This window comes from Myotis daubentonii, chromosome 8 (assembly GCF_963259705.1).
Source record: "Myotis daubentonii chromosome 8, mMyoDau2.1, whole genome shotgun sequence".
Taxonomy (NCBI): domain Eukaryota; kingdom Metazoa; phylum Chordata; class Mammalia; order Chiroptera; family Vespertilionidae; genus Myotis; species Myotis daubentonii.
Window position 1 is genome coordinate 87,604,814 of NC_081847.1, and position 26,603 is coordinate 87,631,416.

The window sequence follows — 26,603 nt, forward strand, 5'->3', positions numbered from 1 at the left end:
CACGTAAGCTAACCAAGTTCCATGTAACAGTGTGTCCTTGCTCCTCCCAGATGATAACTTAGCTTGCTCTTTGATAACCAGGGCCTGGCACAGCACAGAAGCCGATGGATAATCATGCCATGTGGGAATTCATTACTGTAGGTCAGATCTTTTAACTGGCATGAGATAACCAGTGTTTCACATGACATTGATGAAACAATCTAATATGTTAGTAAACATAAGCTAGCTTACATGGATAAATAGATAATTACTGTTTAGTGTTTGAATTAAAAAAAAAAATAAGTCTTCAAATAGACTTTCCAGTGCTATTTTGGGGGACATCAACAATGTCCAGGGTTCCAAGTTCAAAGTACTTGAACTACTGGGGGACCTAGTATATTTTTCTTGCATGGCTATAATTCTCATGTCCCTAGTGATCTCTCCCTCACCACCTCATTAGGTTTTCTATTTCATCCTTCTTGACTGACGTTAGATATTGATTATACTATCTTCTCTTAATTCCCATTCTCTAAAGGTCACAAGCATAAACAATATACCTGAAATTGTCCTCCACCTGTAGGAATGAAGATTTCTTAGAAAGAAAGGAGAGAGCTTGTCTGTCCCCCAGAACCTATTGAAGTTGGCATATGGTCAGCTCCGCATTTACTAGACATGTGACGAGGGGGTGACTGAAGGGTCAGGCAGTCCGCCCTGACTTACACAGAGGCTTTCTCTGAAGGCACGTAGAAGCCAAACCTATACCCAGTGAATGCAGAGGTCACACAGATGAATGAGCGAGCCTGTGCACCTTCCTCCTCTGGTCTTGTTTTACCTCAATTTATTCCTGGAACATAAAAAAACATAAACAAAAAAAACACTATGTCATGATATACAGGCATACCTTTATTGATTCTTTATATAAAAAAGGGAGTTAGAATAAAAAATCTACTTTTCTGGAATGTTTTAAATGTAATTTTACACATTTGTATAAATTATGAAGATTTCTGGGTTCTCTAAATTAATTTTGACACATCACAATAGCAACATTTGTTTTCTGGGATTCAACTGTCAGCTGTAAAATTTAGAAACAAAAATCTATAAATGAAAAAATCACTTCCTTCAGGCCTGCTACTGACAGACTCAAAATGTGCCTGTGAGACAGAAGGGATTTGGCCATATGCCAGTGATAAGAATAGATGCTCTCCTTTCTTCCTCCAAACTCTAACTACAATTAGCAGTATGTGTGTGTATGCATGTGTGCGTGTGTGCACGCGCGAGCACATGGAAAAAGAAAGAGGAAATATGAACAGATGTGGGAGTATGTACAGACAAGGAGTGTCATATTTAGTCCTGAATTGGTGTAAATGAGGAAGGAAAGTAACAGAATCATAGATGATGAATAACAGCTCCTGGGAAATCGCTCCCTTTTCCCGCTCTGTTCAGAGCTCCTTGGCTTTTGGCCACATGGAGGTTTCTGTTTGGTGTTAAATAAATTTTGATTCCAGAGATTAGGCAGGTCTTAATGAAAGACACTCTAAACAGAATTAGGGGCGTTTCATGGAATGTTTCACTCGGAGCACACAACACAGCCCCAGAACACTGCAATGCAGGGAGGATCACAACAAAACAAGTCATAATCTTTTTGCTGTTGGAGGGTCTTGACTTCAATTTGTAAAAAATCCAGCACCTCAGATAAGGTATGCTACGTAGCACCCACTTGTGTGTGAAGACACATAGCACCTGCTGAATTTCCTAAAAGAAAACTCAATGTGGCTGCTAAGCAGCCAGAAGGTGAGCAAGCAGTAAGTTAGCTTGAAATCCAGGAAACTCGGTCTGTGAAGTTAAATTAATTTGTAACTCTTATGCGTGGGAAGAAATCGAAGAGAATACCCCATTGGAGTGGGCAGTATCCTTTCATTTCCAATCAGAAAACAAAAAGGGTTTGCGTTAGGAAAGCATATGAGTCAAAAGCAAGTACTGGTTATTTTAAGGAAGACAGTTATTAAGCTGTGCAAACCAGTATTATGTTCTTGCTGACACAGATGCCAACAGTCCATAATTAAATTTCTCTCTGCCTCAGTTATTCTTAAGCCTCAGCCATGTAAGTTTAGTAATGCTGATTTAGGGACACGGCCTCATTAAAAGAAAGTCACTGCCATAGCAGGGTGTGCCTGCATTCCACACCTCCTGTCTCAGAATATTATAGTTACCTTTCACTCTATCACATACCCGGGCTTGGATCATTTATACAGTCATCCTGTTCTCTTCCTATGAGGGAAGACAAAAATGTGTGGCCCCAAGCCATTTGGGAAACCCCGTGAAAGCAAGGAGCCAGATATAGCCTCACAGACTCAATGAACTTGGCCAGTGTAATGTCCAATGGAAACTAGTTTTCAGGGATAAAAATGCCTCTAAACAGAACATGCTCTCTCTGCCTTCATGGTGTGCCTTCCTGGGTCTCTTTAGGACATGGGCCGTGAAGACAGTGAATTTTTATTTCTGAGTATGTGAAGCGTGGGTAAATGTGTCAGGTAATCTGATCTAAGATGTTTCTTACCTTTTAATAACCTATTGCTCAAAGACAGGGATTGGAAATACTTAAGTTTTGAATGGCCTAAATGAAAAATAATGAGGTTGTTAATGATTTTGATGAGAAAGAGGAGGAAAAAGAAGGGGAGGAGGATGAAGTAAATTTAGTTTATCAATTGCTACTTGAAACATGTAAAACTAGCCCCACATTGAAAGGAAATGGGTTTTGTGAGTGTCTCCGAAGAAGAGCTAATTTGTTGAGACGTGCCTACATCAGTTCTCAGTGTGTGGTCCAATGGCATTTCTTGAGAGGATTTCAGATCTGTGAGGTGAAACTTATTTTCAAGATAATATTTTGTGTGTGTGTGTTTTTTCCTCTATGTTGACTTAAGAATGTCATTGATGAAGCAGTAAAAGTTGTTAATTATATTAATATCTTCATCCTTAAAAACATCTTTTTAATAGTCGGCATATCCAAACATGAAGGGTATGAAGATACAATGGTTTTTTGAGGGATAAACACTTTTGTGGACATTTGAGTTTCAAGCTGAATTAGCTGCCTTATTCCCCCATGGACACCATTTTCACCTGAGAGGACAATCAACAGAAAAACTGGAGCTATGCAGACTAGGGTATTAGTTAGACATTTTCTCAAAAATAAATGAAGTGGGCCAGTCAGTTCAAGGAAAATAGTATTAGGTGCCAAGGATGAATTCAAGTTTTTAGGCTAAATTAGAAATTTGGAAAACCTGTGTCCTCTCCTAGGAACTTGACACCTTCACAACATTCTGAGGGCTTTTGATGGGATTGGTGGTGATGGTAGCAGATGAGGTTTTGTGGTAGTGTATGATGCAATGTTTCAACATTTGGAAGATCTGTCTAACTCAGTGTACCATTCCAGATTACTATTGATTGATGTGCCAAAATCATGCATGGGTAAAAGATGTTTTCAAAGTGCAAGAGAGACCAGTGGGTTTTTATATAGTATAGCATAGAATGGTTATCAATATGGTGCCAGATTCCACATAAAAACAAACTTTCAAGAAATTAGGTATTGAGTTTTGGTTTAGAGTTAAAGGATAAAATTTACCATTACCTGAAAACACTATTAAAATGTACTTCTCTTTTCCAACTGCATATCTGTTTGAAGTCAGTTATTTTCGTGTAATTCAACCAAATCAACATATCAGGTCAAAGTGCAGGAAATAACGCAAAAATCTAGTTACTAGTATTTCCTATTAAACCACTCATTTAAATATTTTCAAAAGTGCAGGGTAGGGCAAAAGTAGGTTTATAGTTGTTCATGTGGAAAATAATACAATAATTAATAGATAGTGTAAAGATAAACTCTGTGTTTTGTGTACACCCAGCTAGGAACCTACTTTTGTGCCACCCTGTGTAAAGTACTACCACTCTTCTCACTAATATTTTTTGTTTTGGAAAATAGAGGGTTTTTAAAAAATTATTATTGATTTTAGAGAGAGAGGACAGGAGAGAGAGAAAGAGAAATATCAATGTGAGAGAGAAACATTGATCTGTTATCTACAGGTTTCTGCTCCCCACCAGGAATCAAACCTGCAACCTTTTTGGTATATAGGACGATGCTCCAACCAACTGAGCCCCCTGGCCAGAACAAGGGTGGTGTTGTTATTTTTGGCAATGGGTAAATACATATTTAATAAATAAATATTTTAAAAATATCTCATTTTTTTTTCATTTTGAATATGGCAAATATGTGTAGGTATAACCTGCATAAGCAAAAAAGTTTGGAGTCCTCAATCAATTTTAAGAGTACATGGTTATTGAGATCAAACAGTTTGAGATCTACTTTCACATCATTATTCATTTTCCTACTCATTGCAGATCAGTTTTCTCTAATTCAGATAACAGACTAAGCTGAAGTGGGCCAAATATTCCATTTAATGAGTTAGAAAGAAAGAAAGAAACTTTCAGGCCTCTTGAGGCCTTGACTCCAGAATTCAGAGTGTATTTTCCACCACCATCTATTGGTCAAAGCAAGATTCAGGGTGAGGCCAGATCTAAATCATGAGAAAGACCTTTGATTCTGGAATGGAGGACTCGAACAATTTGTGATTCTAGTTAATCTATCACCGTGTTGTGAATCATATGAACTTTTTCCTATTGAAAACATTTCTATTAGCTTTTTTTTTTCTTAAAACTTTCATAGTTTATTAGATTAGAGAAATATCTTTGGAGAAGTGAAACCAAATTTCTCTTCCCAAAGGTAACATTTTCTTCTGACACCACACATAAGAATAAACACAAAATGTATAAAAGGCTTAAATGTTACACGTGAAACCATAAAAATCTTAAAAGAAAACATAGGCAGTAAAATCTCAGACATTTCTAGTAGCAATATTTTTTCTGATATTCCTCCTTGGACAAGGAAAACAAAAGAAAAAATAAACAAACTGGACTCCATCAAACTAAAAAGGTTTTGCACAGTTAAGGAAACCATCAACTGATTAAAAAGACAACCCACTGAATGGGAGACCATATCCGCCAATGAGACATCTGATAAGGAGTGAATACCCAAGATTTATAAAGAGCTTATGTAGTAGAAGGTGCAGTGGGTGAAGTGGAAGGGTGCAGGGGCACTTTATTTATTTAGAGTCTCAGTCTCTGTAAAGTTGTTAAAAATTAAAAATTAAAAATAAACACAAGGCTTAGAAAGAGCCAAACATCTATATATATAAAACCCTAAGCGACTGAATGACCGGTCAACTGGTTGCTATGATGTGCACTGACCACCAGGGGGCAGATGCTCAACACAGGAGCTGCCCCAGTGGTGAGTGCCCTCCCACAGCCAACCTCCTATGGCTGGCCAACTTTCGGCGGTCCCTCCCCCTGGTCAGCCGCCCCCCCCCCCCCGCAATTGGCCCTGATCACTGGCCAAGATGAGGGACCCTACCTGTGCATGATTTCGTGCACCAGGCCTCTAGTATTATTATGAAAAACAAACTTTCGTGTAACTTCCTTTGAGAAGACAGCAGATATTTTCTCATACCTTCTATATTCTAATTCTCTGCACCTGTGTGTTATTTAACATAATTCTAACATGTTTGCTTATCCTATTTCCCAATCCACAGAAGCAATAAAGCAGAAGGAAGTGGAAGAGATATTAGAGGCAGACAAACTGCACCTATGGAAAGTTTGGAGCCATAACATTTAGTCACTGACAATATTGTCTTGTTCTCTAATAAGGACAAAGCAACAAGGCCTGTGGCCCAGAGGAGTGCCTTGTAGTCTCATGATTTTCCCTTTGCCTTATACCATGAGGTCATCAATAGCTAAGAGTATTTTAATATCATAATTCTAGAAACAAAGGGCAGAAAAACCCTTTTAGGAATTCATTTCATAAGTTATATTGGCATCTGTCCATTGTTCGGTCCTTCATTTCTATCACGGGATCTTGCTAGGAACAAAAATGATCGAGCTACATTATTTACCTTTGCAATGTTTTTCATAAAATATATGAGCCTGTGGCCCAGCCGGCAAGCATCAACCTATGAACCAGGAGGTCATGGTTCGATTCCAGGACACATGCCCTGGTTGAGGGCTTGATCCCCAGTGTGGGGTGTGCAGGAGGCAGCCAATCAATGACTCTCTCATCATTGATGTTTCTATCTCTCTCTCTCTCTCTCTCTCTCTCTCTCTCTCTCTCTCTCTCTCTCTCTCTCCCTTTCTCTCTGAAATAAATAACAATATGTTTGTTTGTTGTTTAAATGTGACCCTGTGTTTTCCCTCCACAGACCCAGGATTGCATAGGCAGCTTTATTTCCTGCAAAGACCCTCCAATGTGGTAGCCGTCGAAGGAAAGGATGCTGTCCTGGAGTGCTGTGTGTCCGGCTACCCTCCCCCGAGCTTCACCTGGTTACGAGGAGAGGAAGTTGTCCAACTCCGGTATTGTAACTTTAGGGCTTCTGTGAAGTATATGCTACTGTTTATCTTGCTCTAGCTTGATATAGATGCCTACAAATATTAGGGTCTTTTTTAAAGAAAAATAAATTTTATTGACTTTTTACAGAGAGGAAGGGAGAGGGATAGAGAGTTAGAAATATCGAGAGAGAAACATCGATCAGCTGCCTCCTGCACACCCCCTCTTGGGGATGTGCCTGCAACCAAGGTACATGCCCTTGACCAGAATCGAACCTGGGACCCCTCAGTCCGCAGGCTGACGCTCTATCCACTGAGCCAAACCAGTTAGGGCAGGGTCTTTGATAATGATTGAATATTTTCCCACATTCCTTGACATACAGTATCTGAAAGACATTTACCCACTTAGATAAAGGGCAAGGAATAGTCAAAATTCATGAGATCAATTCTAAAAGGAAATTTTTAAAGCCAGGTTGTCATTAAGATAATTCTCCCCCAAGAGTCTTCAGCAAAGATAGTTGGAAGGTCTCATCCTAAGGAACCATATAGAGAGTGAAATATTTCTTAAGAAACCAACATTTCTTGAATAAAAATATTACATTCAAATATAGTAGGTTTCTGTAACTTTTCTTAGCTCCAATGATCTCTCTCACTATCTTCTCTACAGCGAATATTTCAGATAAGGCAGGAAAAGGAGTTGGCCAGGTTTGAATCATTGGACATTAATATTAAGGCATAGTTAGAAAATAAACTCTTAAATAGAATGGAACACTTAGTCTGAAACATTTTGATTGAATGGTTTCACTTAAGAAATTAATTTCATTGATTTTGAGGTTTGGCATGCTCCTTTTCAACACATTTATTTTCTATGGTTTGATAGATGCAGAGACAATAAGTTAATCTGTAAATGTCATTTACTTTAAATCCTATATAAAGGAAAGCTAATATGCAAATGTCTCTCGACCAGGAGTTCGACCAGGGGGGTGGGCTGGTCGGCCAATCTCCCGTGGCCCTTTCCCCCTGCTGGCCACGTCCTCTATTGCCCCCACCCCACCCCAATCACAGCGGGCTGGCCGGACCCCACCCGTGCATGGATTCATGTACTGGGCCTCAAGTATTTAATAAATGGTATGGTATCACAATAGTTCTGAGAATATGAAAGCATGCGGAAACCCTTCCCATCTGCAGAGTATCACAATGTGTCCCTGAGCATAGCGGGCATTGCTGGCGCAGTGTGAAAGGGCCTTGTACAAAGGCTGCTAAGTAGGATGGAGGCCACAGGACATTGACCTCCGCGGTGGGGAACAACTTCTCAGGACCTTGCAGCTTTCAAATCCAAAATGAAAGAACTGGCCCAGATTATCTATACATTCTTCGCAGCACTAACATTAGTGCCAAGTTTAATCTACTTCAGTTCTTCAATCACTGCACACAGCCTTCCAATGGGAGTGGTTTACCTTGAAGAAATTTCTCACCAATGACTGCCATACCATCAAGCCCCTATGATACAGAATTTCTTTTCAGCTTTATAATTTGAATTTTCGTGGAGTTCATGTAAACCTTTGAGTACCTTGTTGATAGATGGGTTTGTTCGTTAACGCTCTAATTTCATATGTTTATGTCTTACAGGTCCAAAAAGTATTCACTATTGGGTGGAAGCAACTTGCTTATCTCCAATGTGACAGATGATGACAGTGGAACTTACACCTGCGTTGTCACATATAAAAACGAGAATATCAGTGCTTCTGCAGAGCTTACCGTCTTGGGTAAGTTAATGGCTTGAAATGAGTTTACATGGTATCCTTCAAAATATATCACCACGATGCTTCAACTGCTTATTGCCGAATTGCTTCCTTTTTTTTTTTAGTGGAAAATTGCCCCCTCAATACTCCACTTGCAGCCTTGCTCTGCTTTGATTAATTGCATAGGGGTTAAATGCAGTGTTTGAATACTTGCTCATTGATTAAAATCCAGATTCATCACACTGTAGTCTTTTTATTTATTTCAGTGATACAACTGAAAACTACCAAAATTATTATTTAACAAATGTGTTAAAGAAATAAATGCGATATTGCAAAATATATTACCTGGGGAAAAGAAATGAAGTGAATGAGATAAATTGCATGACAAATATGAACCTCAATAGAAAAGTCAGTTGTCATTTGAGATGACAGGGTATCTGAGAGTAAGTTCAGATGTGTTGCTGAAATTGCTTTGTTGAGATGGAAGGACTATAGATGTTTTCTTGCAAGTGAATCATAAAAATCAAATACATCTAAAGAAAACTTACATGGCAAGAATCCAATTTAAAGAAATTTTAGGACCACAGATGGGTTCATATTATTCCAAGAAGAAGGGTCACTGGCTATCATTGCAAATTAATAATTCTTATGTATGGTAGGTACTCAAATGGGATGCATATTTTATCTCTACTCCAGATTGTTTTTAGGCCAGTTTCTTTGAATTATGTAGTTTGGAGAAAGTACATTAACATTTGAATTTCAATTGATTTTTCCTGTAACAACAAAAAATTGTCTACCAGTCCTCGAATTAGTTTTCCTCTGGAGTAAATCTTCTTACCTTTTAAAGAGCCCAGGAAAAATCATAGGCCCTTGAAAATTTATTCAGTAAAAAGGAAAAGATTTGATACACTGATTATATCTGCTAGCACATATCATAATATCATTATGCTATCCATTCTGCTTTGTGAGCTTAAAGTTTATTTTTAAAATGTTTTAATCTGTATTTAGGGTAATAATGCATATGATGGATGAGGCAATGGACTTGTTTATTCCTTGATCAAACCATAAATATTAAACTAAGAATAGGCAAAGGACTTTCATTCTTTGGTTTTGGAGGTAATGTTATTCTAACTTAAATGTCATCTGTCTTTAAAATGACAACAATTTCATTTATTCTTATACCAGAGGCTTGGTGCATGAAATTCATGCAAGGGGCTCGGCCCTCGCAGCCCTGGCTTCAACCGGAGGTCGTCCAGTCTAGTTAGCACGTTATACTTTTATTATTATAGATGGAAGTTTTTGGTGAAGCAAAAAATTTTATATTTGTAACATCAAAGTACAGTAACATAGAATGGCTACCATAGAAATTATCTTGTAAGGTGTATTACAGATCATAAGGCAAAAACAGTTATGGGATGCAATACAATTCATAATGATCATAGGTAAGCCTCTAATTGCAAATGCATGAAGTCAAATTATATATCAAACGAATGCACAGTATTTAAATATGTAATGCCTCATTGGTATCTATGATAAATATGTAAATTCTGATTTTTGAGACTACAGAATTAGCCTAGAAATATCTGTACAGATCTAAATATCTGCACACATATTGACATTCATGCACATTCCTCTGTGTGTTCCTGTGCATGTTTGTGTCCTTCAGTTCTTTATTATTGAGGATTATCTTGTTTCCAAGTTTAACTTAACAAAAACAAACACTGAGATGATCATTTTTATAAGTATATCTTTGTTATTTATTTGCTTATAACTTAAAGAAAAGTAAAGCAGAAACAGTTGTATTCTCACTAGCAGTGCAAGAATTTGCCTGTCACCAAGGTCAGCCTGGCTCAGTGGTTGAGCATCAACCTATGAACCAAGAGATCATGATTCGATTCCTGGTCAGGACACATGCCTGGGTTGCATGCTCAATCTCCAGTGTAGGACGTGCAGGAGGCAGCTGATGAATGATTCTCTCTCATCATTGATATTTCTCTCTCTCTCTCTCTCCCCCTCTCTCTTCCTTTCTGAAATCGATGAAAGTATATTTTAAAAAAGAATTTGCCTGTCATCATGAGTACATTCTTTCCTAGCCCCCAATATTTGCTTATTTAAAATTTTTATAAAATTAAGTCTTCTTTTTCTAGTTTGCATCTCTATTAAATTCAGGTTTCTTTTTATAGTTTTAATGTCATTTTTCATCTTTTTACTTTTATGGAAATAGTCATCTTCATTTTGTTGATTTGTAGGCACTCTTTCCATAGGAAGAATAGTAACTATGCTGTGTATGCTCCATGTGTATTTTTTTCATTTTTTTAAATTTAAAAAATAATTATATTTTATATATGGTACCACGTCTTTTTTTTTTTTTTTTTTAATGGCTGCTGGCTTTGTGGGCTTTAGACTTACATTTTTGTTCTAAATGGATCACCTTATTTACAAAAATCTAGATGTGATTATGCATTGAATGTATAAATTAGAAGCGGTACTCATTTCTAAAAATAGATGGAACTGTGTTTATATCTTGGGTGTTTTGGGCGTGGGTTTTTTGGGGGAGCGGGGGAGGGGGGTTGAATCTTCCTAATAACTGGGTATACATTTTAAAGATTTCCCTACAACCATCGTATAATTTATAACTATTGTAGAAGGCATAATTTAATTCAGGAGGTGGTTATAATGCTGTTTTAACTGTTCTACTCAGGCTTTAAAATAAGTATCAATATAATAAAATTTTTGATATATTCTTTGACTATTCTGATATAAAGTTAATCTGGCAGGGCTGAATTTATTTGGAAAATAGAACTTAATATTCTTTTAAGTGGAAGATGAAAAACAACAAGAAAATAACCATTTATGTTAATGATTATGACCTATTGGAATATCCATCAATATGTTATTGGTGAACAAGTTTTGAGTACATGCACCACATAGGTTCTGGGAAGGCTAACAAAGGTTTGAAGTCTGGCTTAAATGGGATTTTAGTATCACCACAAATGTATACAATCAGTTGCTCTAATGCCTTATGACTAAGATTTTTTCATAATGTAAACTTGGAATCAGTGAAGATATGAGGAGTTGATAGTCTCTATTCTCATAAAAGATAGAGCATAAAGCCAGCAGCCGGGTGGGGGGTGAGGGGGAGAAGGACGGGTCCTGGAGAGGATGCAGAGCCAGGCTCTCTGATATGGTTCTAGCTTCTGTTTCATTTGAATCACTACTGCCATAATGAGCTACAGAGCAGGAGTCTGTCCATTTTTATTTGTAAAAAGTCCACTTTATGACTGAAGAATTATAATTACCATTTCTGAAAATATATTCATTATTCCCTATATCTACTCACCTCCATCATCATGCAAACATTCATACGCACAGCGAGATTTGCCACTGCCTTAGGTCTAGATTGATCCTTGTCTGAATCGATGCATACATGCATGCGTTAAAAATGTATTTGATCTTTAACCAATAAAGTGCCCAACCTTGAATAATTCCTGTGCACTGTCCATGTACACACACACAAGAAGGTAGGTGGAAAGGTCACTTTTCAGTAGAAGCCATTAGGTCTGACATCCATGAGAAAATGAAAACATTTTTGAACTTTCCAGAAAGTGTTCTGGAATTTATTTTAAAGAGGTCCACAGCAATTTATTCAGTATACTATTGAAAGTTTACCTTTGGCCTTAGCCGGTTTGGCTCAGTGAATAGAGCATCAGCCTGTGGACTGAAGGGTCCTGGGTTAGATTCTGATGAGGGGCAATGCCCAGGTTGTGGGCTCTGCCGGGAGCCGGTCCATCCTTGCTGTTTCAAGGGACCTGGCATATATGGCATATGGTTCTTAATATGTTTGCTCACCTTCTTGGCGCTGTGTTTTAACCAAGGTCACCTCTCCGAGAAAGGTTGAATCCCCAGGTAGGGATTTTCCCCTGAAGTTAGGGAGGGAATAAAACCCCTCAACTAAGTGCCAGGCGGGTAATTAATCCCTTTAACTACGAACAATCATGCTTAAACTACATAATCTTTTCTCCCTGGAATGGAGATAAGAAACACCCTAACCTTTGTAATAGAGATTGATAGGATTAAATCAACTGGTATAAATACAGTTGTAACAAGACAGAAAGACTCAGAACTTAGAACAGAATCAAGAAGACAGAGCCTACACGGAGCCTAGAGACAGAAGAACTTCGCTGGAGAGAGCATGCTGGAGGATCCTGGAGAGGGACTGGCCTCGGAGCCTAGAGACAGAGCCTAGCGGGAGAACATGGCAAGGGATCCTGGACTGAACCTGACTACAGAGATTGGCAGGAGAACCTGACTGGAACCTGGACACTGAACCTGACTGGAGAGCCTGGACAGAACCTGGCTGGAGAACCTAGCGAGGGAACATGGCTACAGAACCTCGCTGGTGATCCGAAGCAGAACCTCTCTGGAGATCCGGGCTAGAGATCCTGGCTAGGCTGCTGATCAACTGAACGCTGTCTCCGTATCATTCCTTCTTCACCGACTCCGTCCATGCCTTTGGGAACCCCTGGACCCGCTGGGGTTGGACCCCGGCATATGGCGCCCGAACAGGGACCCCTAGGTAAGCCCCACTCTCAGGATGGATAGGACTCCACCATAGGAAAAGGGTGGATAGTCTTCGCCGACTCCGTCCACACCTTTGGGAACCCCTGGAACAGGATTCCCCTAGGTAAGCCCCTCTCCCCCATTGTGAACCCCCACACTCGGGACGGATCAGACTCCACCGTAGGAAGAGGGTGGATAGTCTTCGCCGAATCCGTCCACACCTTTGGGAACCCCTGGAACAGGATTCCCTTAGGTAAGCCCCCCCCCATTGAGAACCCCACACTCGGGACGGATAGGACTCCAACAGGGTGCTACAGACCCCCCTATAGACGATAAGTAGGGTAAGAAGGTGGATAGTACAGAACTTAGATTGAGAAGATGTGCCATACTGAGTCCAAAGAAAGAAGACTCTGTATTGATTCTTAGATTGAGAAGATGTGCCATACTGAGTCCAAAGAAAGAAGACTCTGTATTGATCTTTAGATTAAGAAGATGTGCCATACTGAGTCTAAAGAAAAAAGACTCCGTATTGATCTTTTAACATATATGCTTGTTAGCAGAGGAATTAAGGTTACTCCCAGTCAGACAGAACATTTTATACAAGAAATACGTCCATGCTTTTCTGAGGAAGGAAAGGTGCCGGAAAGGTAAATGTAGAGGCATGGGAGAAGGTAGGCCCAAGGAGCCTTATCCTTAACCTCACTGCAGCCTTTCCACCCTGGGAAAGTGCAGGATTGGCAAGCTCTCCCTGGGGTGATAGATCAGGACTCAGGTAATAGCAGAAAGCGCCAATCCTACTCTTAAAATGGATACAAGAGAGCGTTTCAGGTTTTTCTTTTTAATGCTTGCTTTTAAAAAAATAAAAAAGGGGGAATTTGCCGGGAGCTGGTCCATCCTTGCTGTTTCAAGGGACCTGGCATATATGGCATATGGTTCTTAATATGTTTGCTCACCTTCTTGGCGCTGTGTTTTAACCAAGGTCACCTCTCCGAGAAAGGTTGAATCCCCAGGTAGGGATTTTCCCCTGAAGTTAGGGAGGGAATAAAACCCCTCAACTAAGTGCCAGGCGGGTAATTAATCCCTTTAACTACGAACAATCATGCTTAAACTACATAATCTTTTCTCCCTGGAATGGAGATAAGAAACGCCCTAACCTTTGTAATAGAGATTGATAGGATTAAATCAACTGGTATAAATACAGTTGTAACAAGACAGAAAGACTCAGAACTTAGAACAGAATCAAGAAGACAGAGCCTACACGGAGCCTAGAGACAGAAGAACTTCGCTGGAGAGAGCATGCTGGAGGATCCTGGAGAGGGACTGGCCTCGGAGCCTAGAGACAGAGCCTAGCGGGAGAACATGGCAAGGGATCCTGGACTGAACCTGACTACAGAGATTGGCAGGAGAACCTGACTGGAACCTGGACACTGAACCTGACTGGAGAGCCTGGACAGAACCTGGCTGGAGAACCTAGCGAGGGAACATGGCTACAGAACCTCGCTGGAGATCCGAAGCAGAACCTCTCTGGAGATCCGGGCTAGAGATCCTGGCTAGGCTGCTGATCAACTGAACGCTGTCTCCGTATCATTCCTTCTTCACCGACTCCGTCCATGCCTTTGGGAACCCCTGGACCCGCTGGGGTTGGACCCCGGCAGGGCTCCATCCCCAGTAGTGGGTATGCAGGAGGCAGCAGATTGATGATTCTCTCTCATCTCAATGATTCTCTCTCATCATTGATTTTTTATTTTCCCCTCTCCCTTCCTCTCTGAAATCAATAAAAATAAAAAATTAAAGAAAAACGTTTATCTTTGTGTGTAGTTTTCCTCAATGATTTTCCTCATCAACTTTCTAGAAAAATGTTGGCTCTAATTGGCACAAACTCGTCAGTAGGAGACAAATAAGTCTGATGGGTCAGACCTTTGAACATAATTAAAGACTTGAAGCCACATCTAAGAGTTCCCCATATGCTTCATGGCATGAGGGGCCTAATCACGTCACATGGTGGTTGAGTTTATACTTTCCCAAGTAAACACCTTTTCAAGGAAGTCTTTTTGGGGAAGGTGTTCCTCCTGCAGGAACTTCTCCTTAAGAAAGCGGCTCCCATGGGTCCCCTCTCTGAATGCCTGTGTTCAGGAGGCCTCTCCCCATTGACTTGAGCATGTCCACCTTAGACAGGTATGTTCTTTAAGCCTGATGGTTGTGTCTTTAGAATAATACATGTTATCAACATTCATATACACAATTCACATATATTTTCTATTTTTAAGAAAATGTATCTTCAAAATTGATTCCCATAGTCTCTTAAATGCATATCATTATCTCAACCCATTATTAATGTACTGATTCTGAAAATGTAACTCTAATAGACCAAGCTATTCAGAAAGTTTTAGGAACATTATCTTAAAAGGGAGTTAAGAAGACAGCATATGAAGATACATGGGAGAAGTTTAAACTGTTAAAAACTATCATTTTGTAATGTAGTGGGATGGAAAAGTCCACGTTAGTAACTCACTTTATTTTGAAAATGCTTTTGAATAATAAAAAAGATGGCTGAATATGTAGTGAATTATCCAATTACAGTTCCAGTCCCAGATACACAACTGAAACTCAGCATTAGTAGTAAAGCTGCGACCAACGGGTGAGTGAATGCCTCTGTGTGCTCTGCTAAGTACTCTGTGGACACAGAAAGGCCCATATGACACAGATCCAAGCCTCATTAGGAAAAAAGACAGGAAGTGGGCAATTAGTAAAAAAAAAAACTCCGCCCTAACAGGTTTGGCTCAGTGAATAGAGCATCGGCCTGTGGACTCAAGGGTCCCAGGTTCGATTCCGGTCAAGTACACGTACCTTGGTTGCAGGCACATCCCCAGTAGGAGGTGTGCAGGAGGCAGCTGATCGATGTTTCTCTCTCATCGATGTTTCTAACTCTTTATCCCTCTCCCTGCCTCTCTGTAAAAATACCAATAAAATATATTTATTTTTTTAAAAAAACAAAACCCAAAGAACAGTCGGGGGAAGAAGGAGTCCAGGGCCCTGGATAAAGAGTTCAACAAAGATGAGGGAATGGGAGTTGGGGTTGGTTGGAGGGGCAGGGGAGGACTTTCAGGGCAGGAGGAATAATTGGGCAAAGGTTTGCAGGAAAGCAAGGGATGGGGGAGGGGAAGTGATTGATGTGACTGAAAATCTTGGTAGGAAGAGTTTCTGATGGTGGCTGAAAAGTGGCATAGATCCTGAATGTGTCCCTAATGTGGTTAGATTTTTATCTTTTTAAAAATATATCTTTATTGATTTCAGAGAAAAAGGGAGAGTGAGAGATAGAAAATTCAATGCATGTCCCCTCCTGGGAATCGAGCCTACAACCGGGCATGTGCCCTAACTGGGAATTGAACCTTGACCTCCTGGTTCATAGGTCCATACTCAACCATTGAGCCCCACTGCCTGGGCTAAATTTTTATCTTAAAGACAATGGGAAGACACAGGAAAGTTTTTGAGTAGTGCCTTATTAGCAGTTTCATCTTGGCTAGTTGTCTCTTTAATCCTCTTCTTCTTTTATAGAGAATGATAATTATTTCTTCATAGGATTTGATGTCTGCTTGGGGGCCAGAATTTGGAGAGAAGTATTTCAGAATAGCAGGCACAGCTGTGGGTGCCCCGGACATAAAGAATCATAAGACGCTCTTCTAGCCCTTACAAGAAGCCTCAGGCATAGTTGCAAAGATTAAGCAGAAACGAACAAAAGGAAGTGCCACCTATTACAACACCTCATGCCCTCTCTTTGTCCCAAGTTTTCCACAACTGATCCTCACATTATTCTCCTGATCATGGAGACATCATATAATGACGTCTTCGTGATGCACAGATTTTTCTTTGGCAGCAATCTAGGAACAGACAAAAATGGCAGTTTGTGGCACATACAGGATATCCATATTTGTGAAACATTTTGTATTTTTTACTTTCCTCTGTGCTTCTGCAGCCTGCTATTCATGATTTCTTCCCACCTAGATGATAAGAAACTTAAAAACAGATGCCATTCATGGCTTGTTTATCTTGACCACTCAAATCCCTGGTGTGTTCTCTGGCTCATCTGAGATGTAAACTTAAGAAATACCATTGTATGTACCTCATGCCTAACTTATCTAGTTTTCTATCAAAATATTTTACAAGCTCTTCATTGAGACTCATGGTTTTTTTCATAGACTGAGTTGTTTCTCCCCAAATTGACATGTTGAAGCCCTAATCACCAATTTGACTGTCATTGGAGGTAGGGCCTTTAAAGAGGTAATTAAGGTTAAATGTCATAAGAGTGGGGCACTGATCCAATAGAAATGGTTTCTTCGTAAGAAGAGGAAGAGGCATCATAGCACTCTATCTCTCAGAGCGCACACACAGAAAACAGGACAGGTGAGGACACAGACAGGACATGGTCTGCAAGCCCAGGAGAGAACTGTCCCACCAGAAACCAACCCTGCCAGACCACAATCTTAGCCTCCCTCCCTTCAGGACTTTAAACAGTAAGTTTATGTTGTCTGAGACGCCCAGAACCAGGGAGTTTCTTATGGGAGTTCAAGCAGACTAATGTAACCACAGAAAGAATATGTGTTCTATGCATTATATTGTTAAAACGATTTTTGAGCCCTAGGTGGTTTGGCTCAGTGGATAGAGCATTGGCCTGCTGAGTGAACACGGGTCTCAGGTTTGATTCCAGTCAAGAGCATATGCCCAGATTGTGTGTTCGATCCCCAGTGTGTGTGTGTGTGGGGGGGAGAGGGGACGGGCGGTGCAGGAGGCAGCCAATCAATGATTCTCTCTCATCATTGATGTTTCTATGTCTCTCTCCCTCTACCTTCTTCTCTGAAATCAATAAAAATATATTTTTAAAAAAGATTCTTCATTGGTTTTATAGAGACATGAGCTACAATGGAGAAGCATATCAGTAATATTTATTACATATCGTAAGTACTGACAATCTTAAATTCCTGGCAGTTGGAAAAATAATGTTCTTCTTAAAAAGCAATGAATCAGAAAATTATTGGTTTATAAATGAGGTTCTGTGTAGTTATAAGATTATAAATTTAATGTTCCCCTGTCTTAGCTTTTCTTCAATATCACCCTCTCTTGGTAATTTTTGAGTAACAGGTACTACTCACATTTTAGATCCTATCATCTTAAATACGTCCCAATTTAATAGTAAATATGTCATTAGCTATTAGGAAATTAAGTTTCTTTTCTTAATCAATTCTTAGATAAATTTAATTTACTACAACAAGCTTGTTGAAGTAAATATTTGTGCCCCATCAACTCTCAGATGTGTCTAGTAATAAAAGAAAACATGATAATTAAACACTGATGTGATTTTGTATTTTTATATATGTTTTAGTTTTAATAATTTTTCCTGAAATATATGATATTAGTTGCTAACTTCTGAGCATGTGTAATTGGCCAAGTAGTGAACTGACCCATCCATTTGGAGAGAAAGTGGTACATCCACTTCCCATCAAGGTGTTCAATGGCCTCCTTTATAAATGTGCTGGGAGATCACCTATGCTGGGTGTTAGGCTCATTCTTAGTCAGAAATGGAAAAGAGCCATCATAAAACATATTCATTAAGGTCATATTTATCCCTCTATTCTAATGTGCAACTCTTCATTTGAATGGAGCTCTCCTGAATTTACAACATCACTGCTTCAGATTTAATAGCAGTCCTTAAATTTCATGTCTATCTATAATTGGCCTTTATTACTAGTGACCCCCCTCACCCATCACATTTAATGATCATATTCATAAAAGTAGTGCCTTAGGTAAGTTTATATTGATTATCCTTCATGAGGTAATTGCCAAATGGATCTTATTGAAATTAGTTTAGAATTTTTTCATGACCTAAATGTAGGATACAAGTGCTTAACCTAAGGCAGAATTAAATTTTAAAAATTCAAAACTATGAGCTGCTGCTTCTTATCTCTGTGTTGCTTTCTTATTATAGTTAAACCAGGAGCCCAGTGCACAAATTTGTGCACCTTGAAAGGAACTGTGGGCTGCGAGGCTGCGGTGGGCACAGGGGCAGGTCTCGGCCCATCCTCTGTGCCCCCACCTGGCCCCTCCTGTTGGCCCCCGGTCCCGTCTGCTGGCAGCCCTACTCCCGCTGCCATTCCCATGTTCTGATGGCACCGGCCCCGCTCGCACCCGCTGACAGTGCAGAGTGATTGGGGCTGGCACCAGCAGTTCGTGTGAGCAGGGCCAATGCTGTCAGCGGGTGCGAGCACTGGGCAGACCGCAGCACACGGGAGCAAAGAATTTTCAGTAACCACCAGAGGCTCACCCCGATGACAGCAACCAACGCCCTGCCTTGGTCTGGCGCCCCCACTCACCTGCTCTACCATCCTGCTGTGGCCAATGCCCACCATGTTCTGTGCATGCTCCCTGGTGGTCAGCACACGTCATAGCGACTGATTGGTTGTTAGTTTCTGCCTTTCGGTCTATTTGCATATTGGCCTTTTATGATATAGGATTCCTCATCTGGGATTATAGCTTTCATAAGAGTATGCCAAAGTTCTATCCAAAATAATGTTCAGAAGATTCTGTTGAATACATATGTTTTATATGTAGTTTAATATATTTGAAGGCCTACTATGTGGAGCTCTACTCCCCCCCCACCCCTCTTATCTTGGAGAAGACAATTTGAGCAGCGTTTTGCATTTATCCTTGAGATGGTTATGAATCTATTTTTTCTTTCTTGGATAGACAAGGAAGGAAGTAGAGGCCCCAGAGGGAAAGGCAAAGACTACGCAATAACTCAGAGCATTAAAAGGCAATCTAAGGCCATGATTTTAATTAGCCCTCACAATCTCAGCAAGGTGAACGGACCATCTGTGGTACAGAAGGAGAGAAACTGCTGAGAGTGGTCAAAGGGCATTTCATACCAAAGTTGTCCTCAGGTACAAGAACTATGCATTATCCCAGAAGGAGTTTGAATCTGTAATAGGACCAAACTCAATTAGACAGAAGTGTTTTAATTAAAGTTGGCAGGAGTTAGTGTCAGTTGTACTTGCTAATTCTCAAGGACTAGAGAGCAAAGTATGACATTTCCTTATTTACATTTTTAGCATTTTTCTGTTTTATTACTTCATATATGAAGGTATAATCATTTTGTTATTTTTACATAGCAAGGTATGTATTCACCTGCAGTATAGCATCATATATATGAGCAGGAAATAATCAGAGTATAACTGATACTCATACACTGGAAACTCATACCATATAAGCAAGGCTCCTGCCACCACTTGATGGTAGTGTCCCTAAGGGCAAAAAACACTAGCTTGAAAACATATCTTCAAATAGTGAACTCTGTTAAAGCATTTGAAGTTTCTATCTGTACATTTTTAAATCATTTATTCACTCATTCAACAAATATGTACTGAAAATGCAGTAATTTTGTTGCCTGAATCTTTGTGGAAAAAAACAACTTTATTGAGATATCATTTACTGTGATTTGCATACTGTAATTTTGCATTTGAAATACATGTTTTACTGTTTTTCAGTATCATCACAGATGTGTGCAACTCTATTCAATACAGCCAATTTTAGGACAACTTCTCACCTCAGAACATAACCCTGTACCCTTTAGCTATCACCCTTATATCCTCCTGTTCTCCCTCCTCCCCTGCCTAACCTAACACCCCCAGCAAACACCAATCAACTTTCTTTCTCTGTAGATTCCCTTTCCTGGGCATTTCATGTGAATGAAATAATGGAATATGTTCCATTCTGTGACTTATCTCTCTTTAACTTAGCATACTTTTGTCAAGGTTCATCCTTGTATTATTGCATTCCTTCTTATGGCCAAATAATATTCCATTGTATAAATATACCATGTCTTATGTATTCACTTATTAGTTGAAAATTAGGATTATCTTCACCTTTTGCCTCTTGTGACTAATTCTTTATAATCATTTGTGTACAGTTTTTTATGTGGACCTATATTTTCATTTCTCTTGGGTATATACTTAGAAGTGGAATTGATCAATCATGTGGTAAGTATGTTTAAACATTTGAGGACCTACCAGTTTTCTATACTGACAATACCATTTTCCATGGTATGAGTAGAGTATGAGTATTTCTATTTCTCCACATCATCACCAACACTTGTTATTAACTAACTTTATTTTATTATATCCAGTCTAATGAATGAGAGGTGGCATCTCATTGTGGGTTTGATTGGGATGACTAATGATGTTGATTCTTTCTCATGGGCTTATTCTCTATTTGTATATTTTTGTTGAAGAAGTGTCTATGTAGATCCTTTGCCCATTTCTAACTGGGTTATTTGTCCTTTTATTATTGAGTTGTGATGACTTTTTATGGGCACATGTGTTTGGGGTGAGGTATACCACTTTCCTAGGAACAGGCTACATGAAATGTCACATGGAGAAACTGCTGAAGGCAACATGAGGTCATTGGCTACCTGGGTGAGAATATTGGAGTTCAAAAAGACTTTTTTCATGCTTTGTTTTCTTAAGCTGACATTGTGTCATGTATGCACACTGCTCTTTAATCATTAGGTCTGACACTATGGGCACCCATGAGGTAACCCTTTCTCTGTCCCGCACTTCCACAATTTCTCATTAATTCTACTATTAACACTTAACACATTGGTAAGGCAGTTTCCATAGAAATTCATACGGTCAGTTGTAATCACATATACATGAAATTGGTTTCTCAAGGGAAGGGGTTGTATCTGAGTTATTTTCACGTCTTTAGTAACCTGCATACTAGTTGGCATGAATTAAACATTTAAGAAATATGTAAAAAATGCAGATTTTTCTCTCTCAGAATTAAGTTTTCATCCTGAATGTTGAATTTTAGTATGTGAAGAAATTTGTCATTTATTTCATCCTTCTTGTGACAAAAAAAATCTTTGTGCACAATGCTCAGATTTAAGCCTTCTTTCTCATTTTATCAATATTCTGGTGGTTCAGAAAAGCTGTTTTTATGCATGAAGTTTTAACTGCATTACAATTAAGATGCGGCATCATGTGCTAAATTTTAATAGAGATATTTTGCTAGATATTCCTTGTGAAACATATTTTGGGTACAAGTTCGGTATGAACACAGTGGGCAAAATTAAAGGTGGAGCAACTACATAATCTCATCAAGATGAAGGATAAACCTTTTTGTTTACCAACATTCCCAAGATGGTGTTTTTATTGCTAGGTATTCCTAAGATAATAAACAAACAAGACAAACAACACAAAAATTTGCTGTGGTTCCTTCAACTTGGGAAATATTGGCTCAAACAGAGTTAAATAGGTACATACGACAGGACTTTCCAGAATCTCAAACAGGCTAATAATGTTAGGGGAATGCTGTGTGCAATTACAAAGGTGGAAGAGGTAAAACTTATTTTCCTTCTGACCCAGTGTCATCTATCTGGAGACTGAAAGAGTGCTTCAGGTGAAGAATCTCCTGGTACCATCAGTACAGCTTCACCGATTTGGCTTGTACGTATTTGCAATGTACTATATACATTTCTATGGAAACTGCCTACCCCACTAAATGGGATTTCTACCACAGTTAATGGGTGTAGTCGATATTTTATTCTTGCAGTTCGGACCCATTCCACATTCTGCAAGAAGCAACATGATTCCATTTTAATCACAGCCCAGCGCTTCCCTCCTGCTGAGAAAAATAAATGTGATATTTGTGAGTTTGCATCCACTGCTTCTTTAGAGGACCAGCAAAGAAAATAATTAGCCCGTGATTAAATCGTATAATTCAATTTTCCCCTGCATATGTTCTTACTGACAAAATAGTTCATGAATTCAACTGCTGAATGCTCAGTAATAACACTTTATCACCACTTTATCGTGCATGAAAACAAAAGAAAATTTAAATGAGCTGGGGGATTGTGGTGTGTGAGTGTGTGAGAGAGTGTGTGATTCTTAAAGGATGGTTAATCAGATGGAAGTGGTGGTTGTGCAAGTAACATTGTATTTTTCCATTGGCATGTTAATTTTGCTTGCAAAATACCTCTGAAATTTAAGATTCACCAGGTCATTATGTAGATATATGCAGGAAGGCAGCATTAAAAGAGGAACATTTTCCTTGTTTGACTTTTAAAACAATAATAAAATACTAATAAGTGAAATTCTGGCCTCTGAAGAAGATAGCCATGTTCTCCTCACCATCCTTCACTCTCTTCTGCCGGGGTCCTGCCCCAGCGGGTCCAGGGGTTCCCCAAAGGTGTGGACGGAGTCGGCGAAGAAGGAATGACACGGAGACAGCGTTCAGTTGATCAGCAGCCTAGCCAGGATCTCTAGCCAGGATCTCCAGCCAAGTTCTGGTCTGGATCTCCAGAGAGGTTCTGCTGTTTATTGTCTTGTTACATCCGTATTTATACCAGTTGATTTTAATCCTGTCAATTTCTATTACAAAGGTTAGGGTGTTTCTTATCTCCATTCCAGGGAGTAAAGATTATGTAGCTTAAGCATGATTGTTTGTAGTGATTAACTACCCGCCTGGCACTTAGTTAAGGAGTTTCATCCCCTCCCTGACTTCAGGGAAAAATTCCTACCTGGGGAAACAACCTTTCTAGGAGAGGCATCCCCTCCCTGACTTCAGGGAAAAATTCCTACCTGGGGAAACAACCTTTCTCGGAGAGGTGACCTTGGTTAAAACACACAGCGCTAAGGGGAGCAAACATATTAAGAACAGTATGCTATATACGCCAGGTCCCTTGAAACATATGCTGTGCAGATGTTTCTTTCCTGCAGCGACTGTGTCAGGCAGCAAGGATGGACCGGCTTCCGGCACTCTTCCATGGAAAGAGAGAAGCAGGGTCGTTCTCAGTTTTCACTTCCACAGCAAACTGCTTGGTGTTCCTCACTGAGGCTTGATCCTTTATGGACACTGCATGCTCATCAGCATCTCCCTAAAAGCAGGAGCACTTGTATGGTTATGACCCTCATCTACTATCCTATCCTCACTTCCTCCTGCCGCATCTTTCTCCTCTCTCTACTCCTTCAACTTACCCCAGTTTGCCCTTGCGGTTGTTACTGGCAAGTGGCCATGAACACATCTCGGATCTCTATGCATTGTCTGTGCAATGGACCAATGACAGCTAACCCGCAGACTTGTTATGAAGATCAGACTCAGAAATAACGCACGTTCAGTGCAGCTCCAGGACAGTGCCTGGAGCAGAGCAGATACCCAGCAAGCGGCTTTGTTATCACCATTGTTATTACCTGCACATGAACACGCATCCTCCTTAAGTGCGCAAACTCAGAACAGCAAGTCTCATTCAGATCGCGTCCTCAGTGAGAGAGCTCTTGCCATCTCTTGACATCTCTTGACATTTCAAGAAAACTCAAGGAGAAAGACACTGTGATAAAGACGTGTATTACAGGTGACTCTGAGAATAGCAGAACTTAAGCAGGGGAGCAAAATTTATCATAACTTACAGGATCACTGAACCAAAGTTGTAGAAGTGGGGACTGGAGCAACGTTAAGGAGAGGAGATGAAGACATTGTGCTGGTTTATGGGACCAAATAGTCTAGGGACGTGGGTGTGAACCAAGGTCTGGTACATAAGAAGCATTATAGATTAGCTATTATTATTTAAAAACTAATTTGAGCTGAATATATTACAGGTTTTCCTGAGGGAGTTTAGGAAGTGTGTTACCATTATTTATACTTTACCAAAGATTATGAAAAATGTTAACGATGTAAGTTATTAAGAAAATCACCCAGAAAATAAATACTCTCAATTAAGTGAGCTTCAGATAGACAGGAATATTTGTCATTTATATATATAATGCATATGAACAATGTCAAAATAAGTAAATAGAGCTTTGCTGAATAAATATGGCTTCAGTGTTGCAATATATTACACCCAGTCATCAGCTTTGTGCCTCCTTTTTCTTATACCTTACATTAAATCCATTACAGTTAAACCTCCAGAATTATTTTTTAAAATATATTTTTATTGATTTCTGAGAGGAAGGGAGAGTTAGAGATAGAAACATCAATGATGAGGGAGAATCAATGATGATGATCGGCTGCTTACTGCACAGCCCACACTGAAGACTGAACCGAAACCAGGCATATGTCCTGACGGAGAATCAAACCTTGACCTCCTGGTCCATAGGTCGAGGCTCATTCATTGAGCCCTGCCGGCTGGGCCCTACAGAATTATTTTAAATCTCCCTGCCGGGGTCCAGCCCCAGCGGGTCCAGGGGTCCCCAAAGGTGTAGACGGAGTCGGCGAAGAAGGAATGACACGGAGATAGCGTTCAGTTGATCAGCAGCCTAGCCAGGATCTCCAGCCAAGTTCTGGTCTTGATCTCCAGAGAGGCTCTGCTGTTTATTGTCTTGTTACATCCGTATTTATACCAGTTGATTTTAATCCTGTCAATTTCTATTACAAAGGTTAGGGCGTTTCTTATCTCCATTCCAGGGAGTAAAGATTATGTAGCTTAAGCATGATTGTTTGTAGTGATTAACTACCCGCCTGGCACTTAGTTAAGGAGTTTCATGCCCTCCCTGACTTCAGGGAAAAATTCCTACCTGGGGAAACAACCTTTCTAGGAGAGGCATCCCCTCCCTGACTTCAGGGAAAAATTCCTACCTGGGGAAACAACCTTTCTCGGAGAGGTGACCTTGGTTAAAACACACAGCGCTAAGGGGAGCAAACATATTAAGAACAGTATGCTATATACGCCAGGTCCCTTGAAACATATGCTGTGCAGATGTTTCTTTCCTGCAGCGACTGTGTCAAGCAGCAAGGATGGACCGGCTTCCGGCATCTCCCCACTTCCCTTCATCCTGAATTACTTCACTCTGAATTCGAATAATTTCATCTGTTACCTGGAGCAGGCCTCTAACTAACCACCTAACTCTTTCTTCCAGTCTTACCATATTATAACCCACTCTCACCCAGGATGATCTTGTTAACAGGTTAATCAGAATATAGGATATTCCTTCTTAGAAACTACAAACTTTTTATTTTTTAGACTAAACCACTGTAGGATTTAGCTTGCGTTCACTTTTCTAACTTCACCACCCTTCCTCTGTTCATCAGGCTCCACTAGTAATGTCCTCCTGCCTTTTTTTTGAACAAACCAAAGAAGTTCCAATCTCAGAATATGTGTCTGTAGATCTTTTGCCCTAACTCATATTGCAAACACCACATCTTATGCGATTTGTCCTTGTCCGTGATGATGAAATCAGCTTCTCCCAGTGACTCCATTCCACCGTCCACTTATTGTTTCCTTTGTAGCACGTATTACAATGTGCTATGGGTTTTATCTGTGTACTCATTCAATGCTTTTGTCTCCACCAAAGCTGAGATCTTCTCTCTTTTGTTCAATATTACATCCCCAGAAGCTAATCAAACAATCAGTAAATCTGTTCAAATAATGATAAATTGCCACCATCATCATCGGTATTGATGTTTACAGAACCCACATGTGTTGAGCACCCACTTATGTTCCAGGCATCGGGCCAACTTATGTGCTTTCTTATTTCCTAACCTAAAAAATCTGTAAGGGAGGCCTGCTTTCATCTCCATTTTAAAGGTAAGGAAATGGAGGCTCATCGCATTATCACTGTCATTGTCATTTTCATTATCATCGTCACCGTCATGATTTCAGGAAGCAGAGCTAGAATTGGCTTGCCTTTCTCACACTGTGGCCAGAGGAAGCAATAGGGCCCATCTATGTAGAAAATCTCACCAAGATGACCCCCAGAACTGGTCAGAAAGGTGGACCATCAAGCCATGGCTTTCAGCAAGTGGCACACAGATGGCCATCCTGGAGGCTGTGTAATCCTCAAAGTGCGGTCTCCGTGCCAGCAGCACTGGCATTGGGAGCCCGTTACAAATGCAGAATGATTGGCCTTGCCCTGA

General features: G+C 40.0%; 1 protein-coding gene across 1 annotated transcript in view; it reads left to right on the plus strand.

The window, feature by feature from the left end:
- Positions 1–26,603, plus strand: part of DCC (DCC netrin 1 receptor) — a 576,336-nt gene that overhangs the window by 105,129 nt on the left and 444,604 nt on the right. The window contains exons 4-5 of the mRNA XM_059704942.1: positions 6,282–6,432; positions 8,035–8,171. Coding sequence (XP_059560925.1) covers positions 6,282–6,432; positions 8,035–8,171 — 288 coding nt within the window. The remainder of the gene's footprint in view (positions 1–6,281; positions 6,433–8,034; positions 8,172–26,603) is intronic.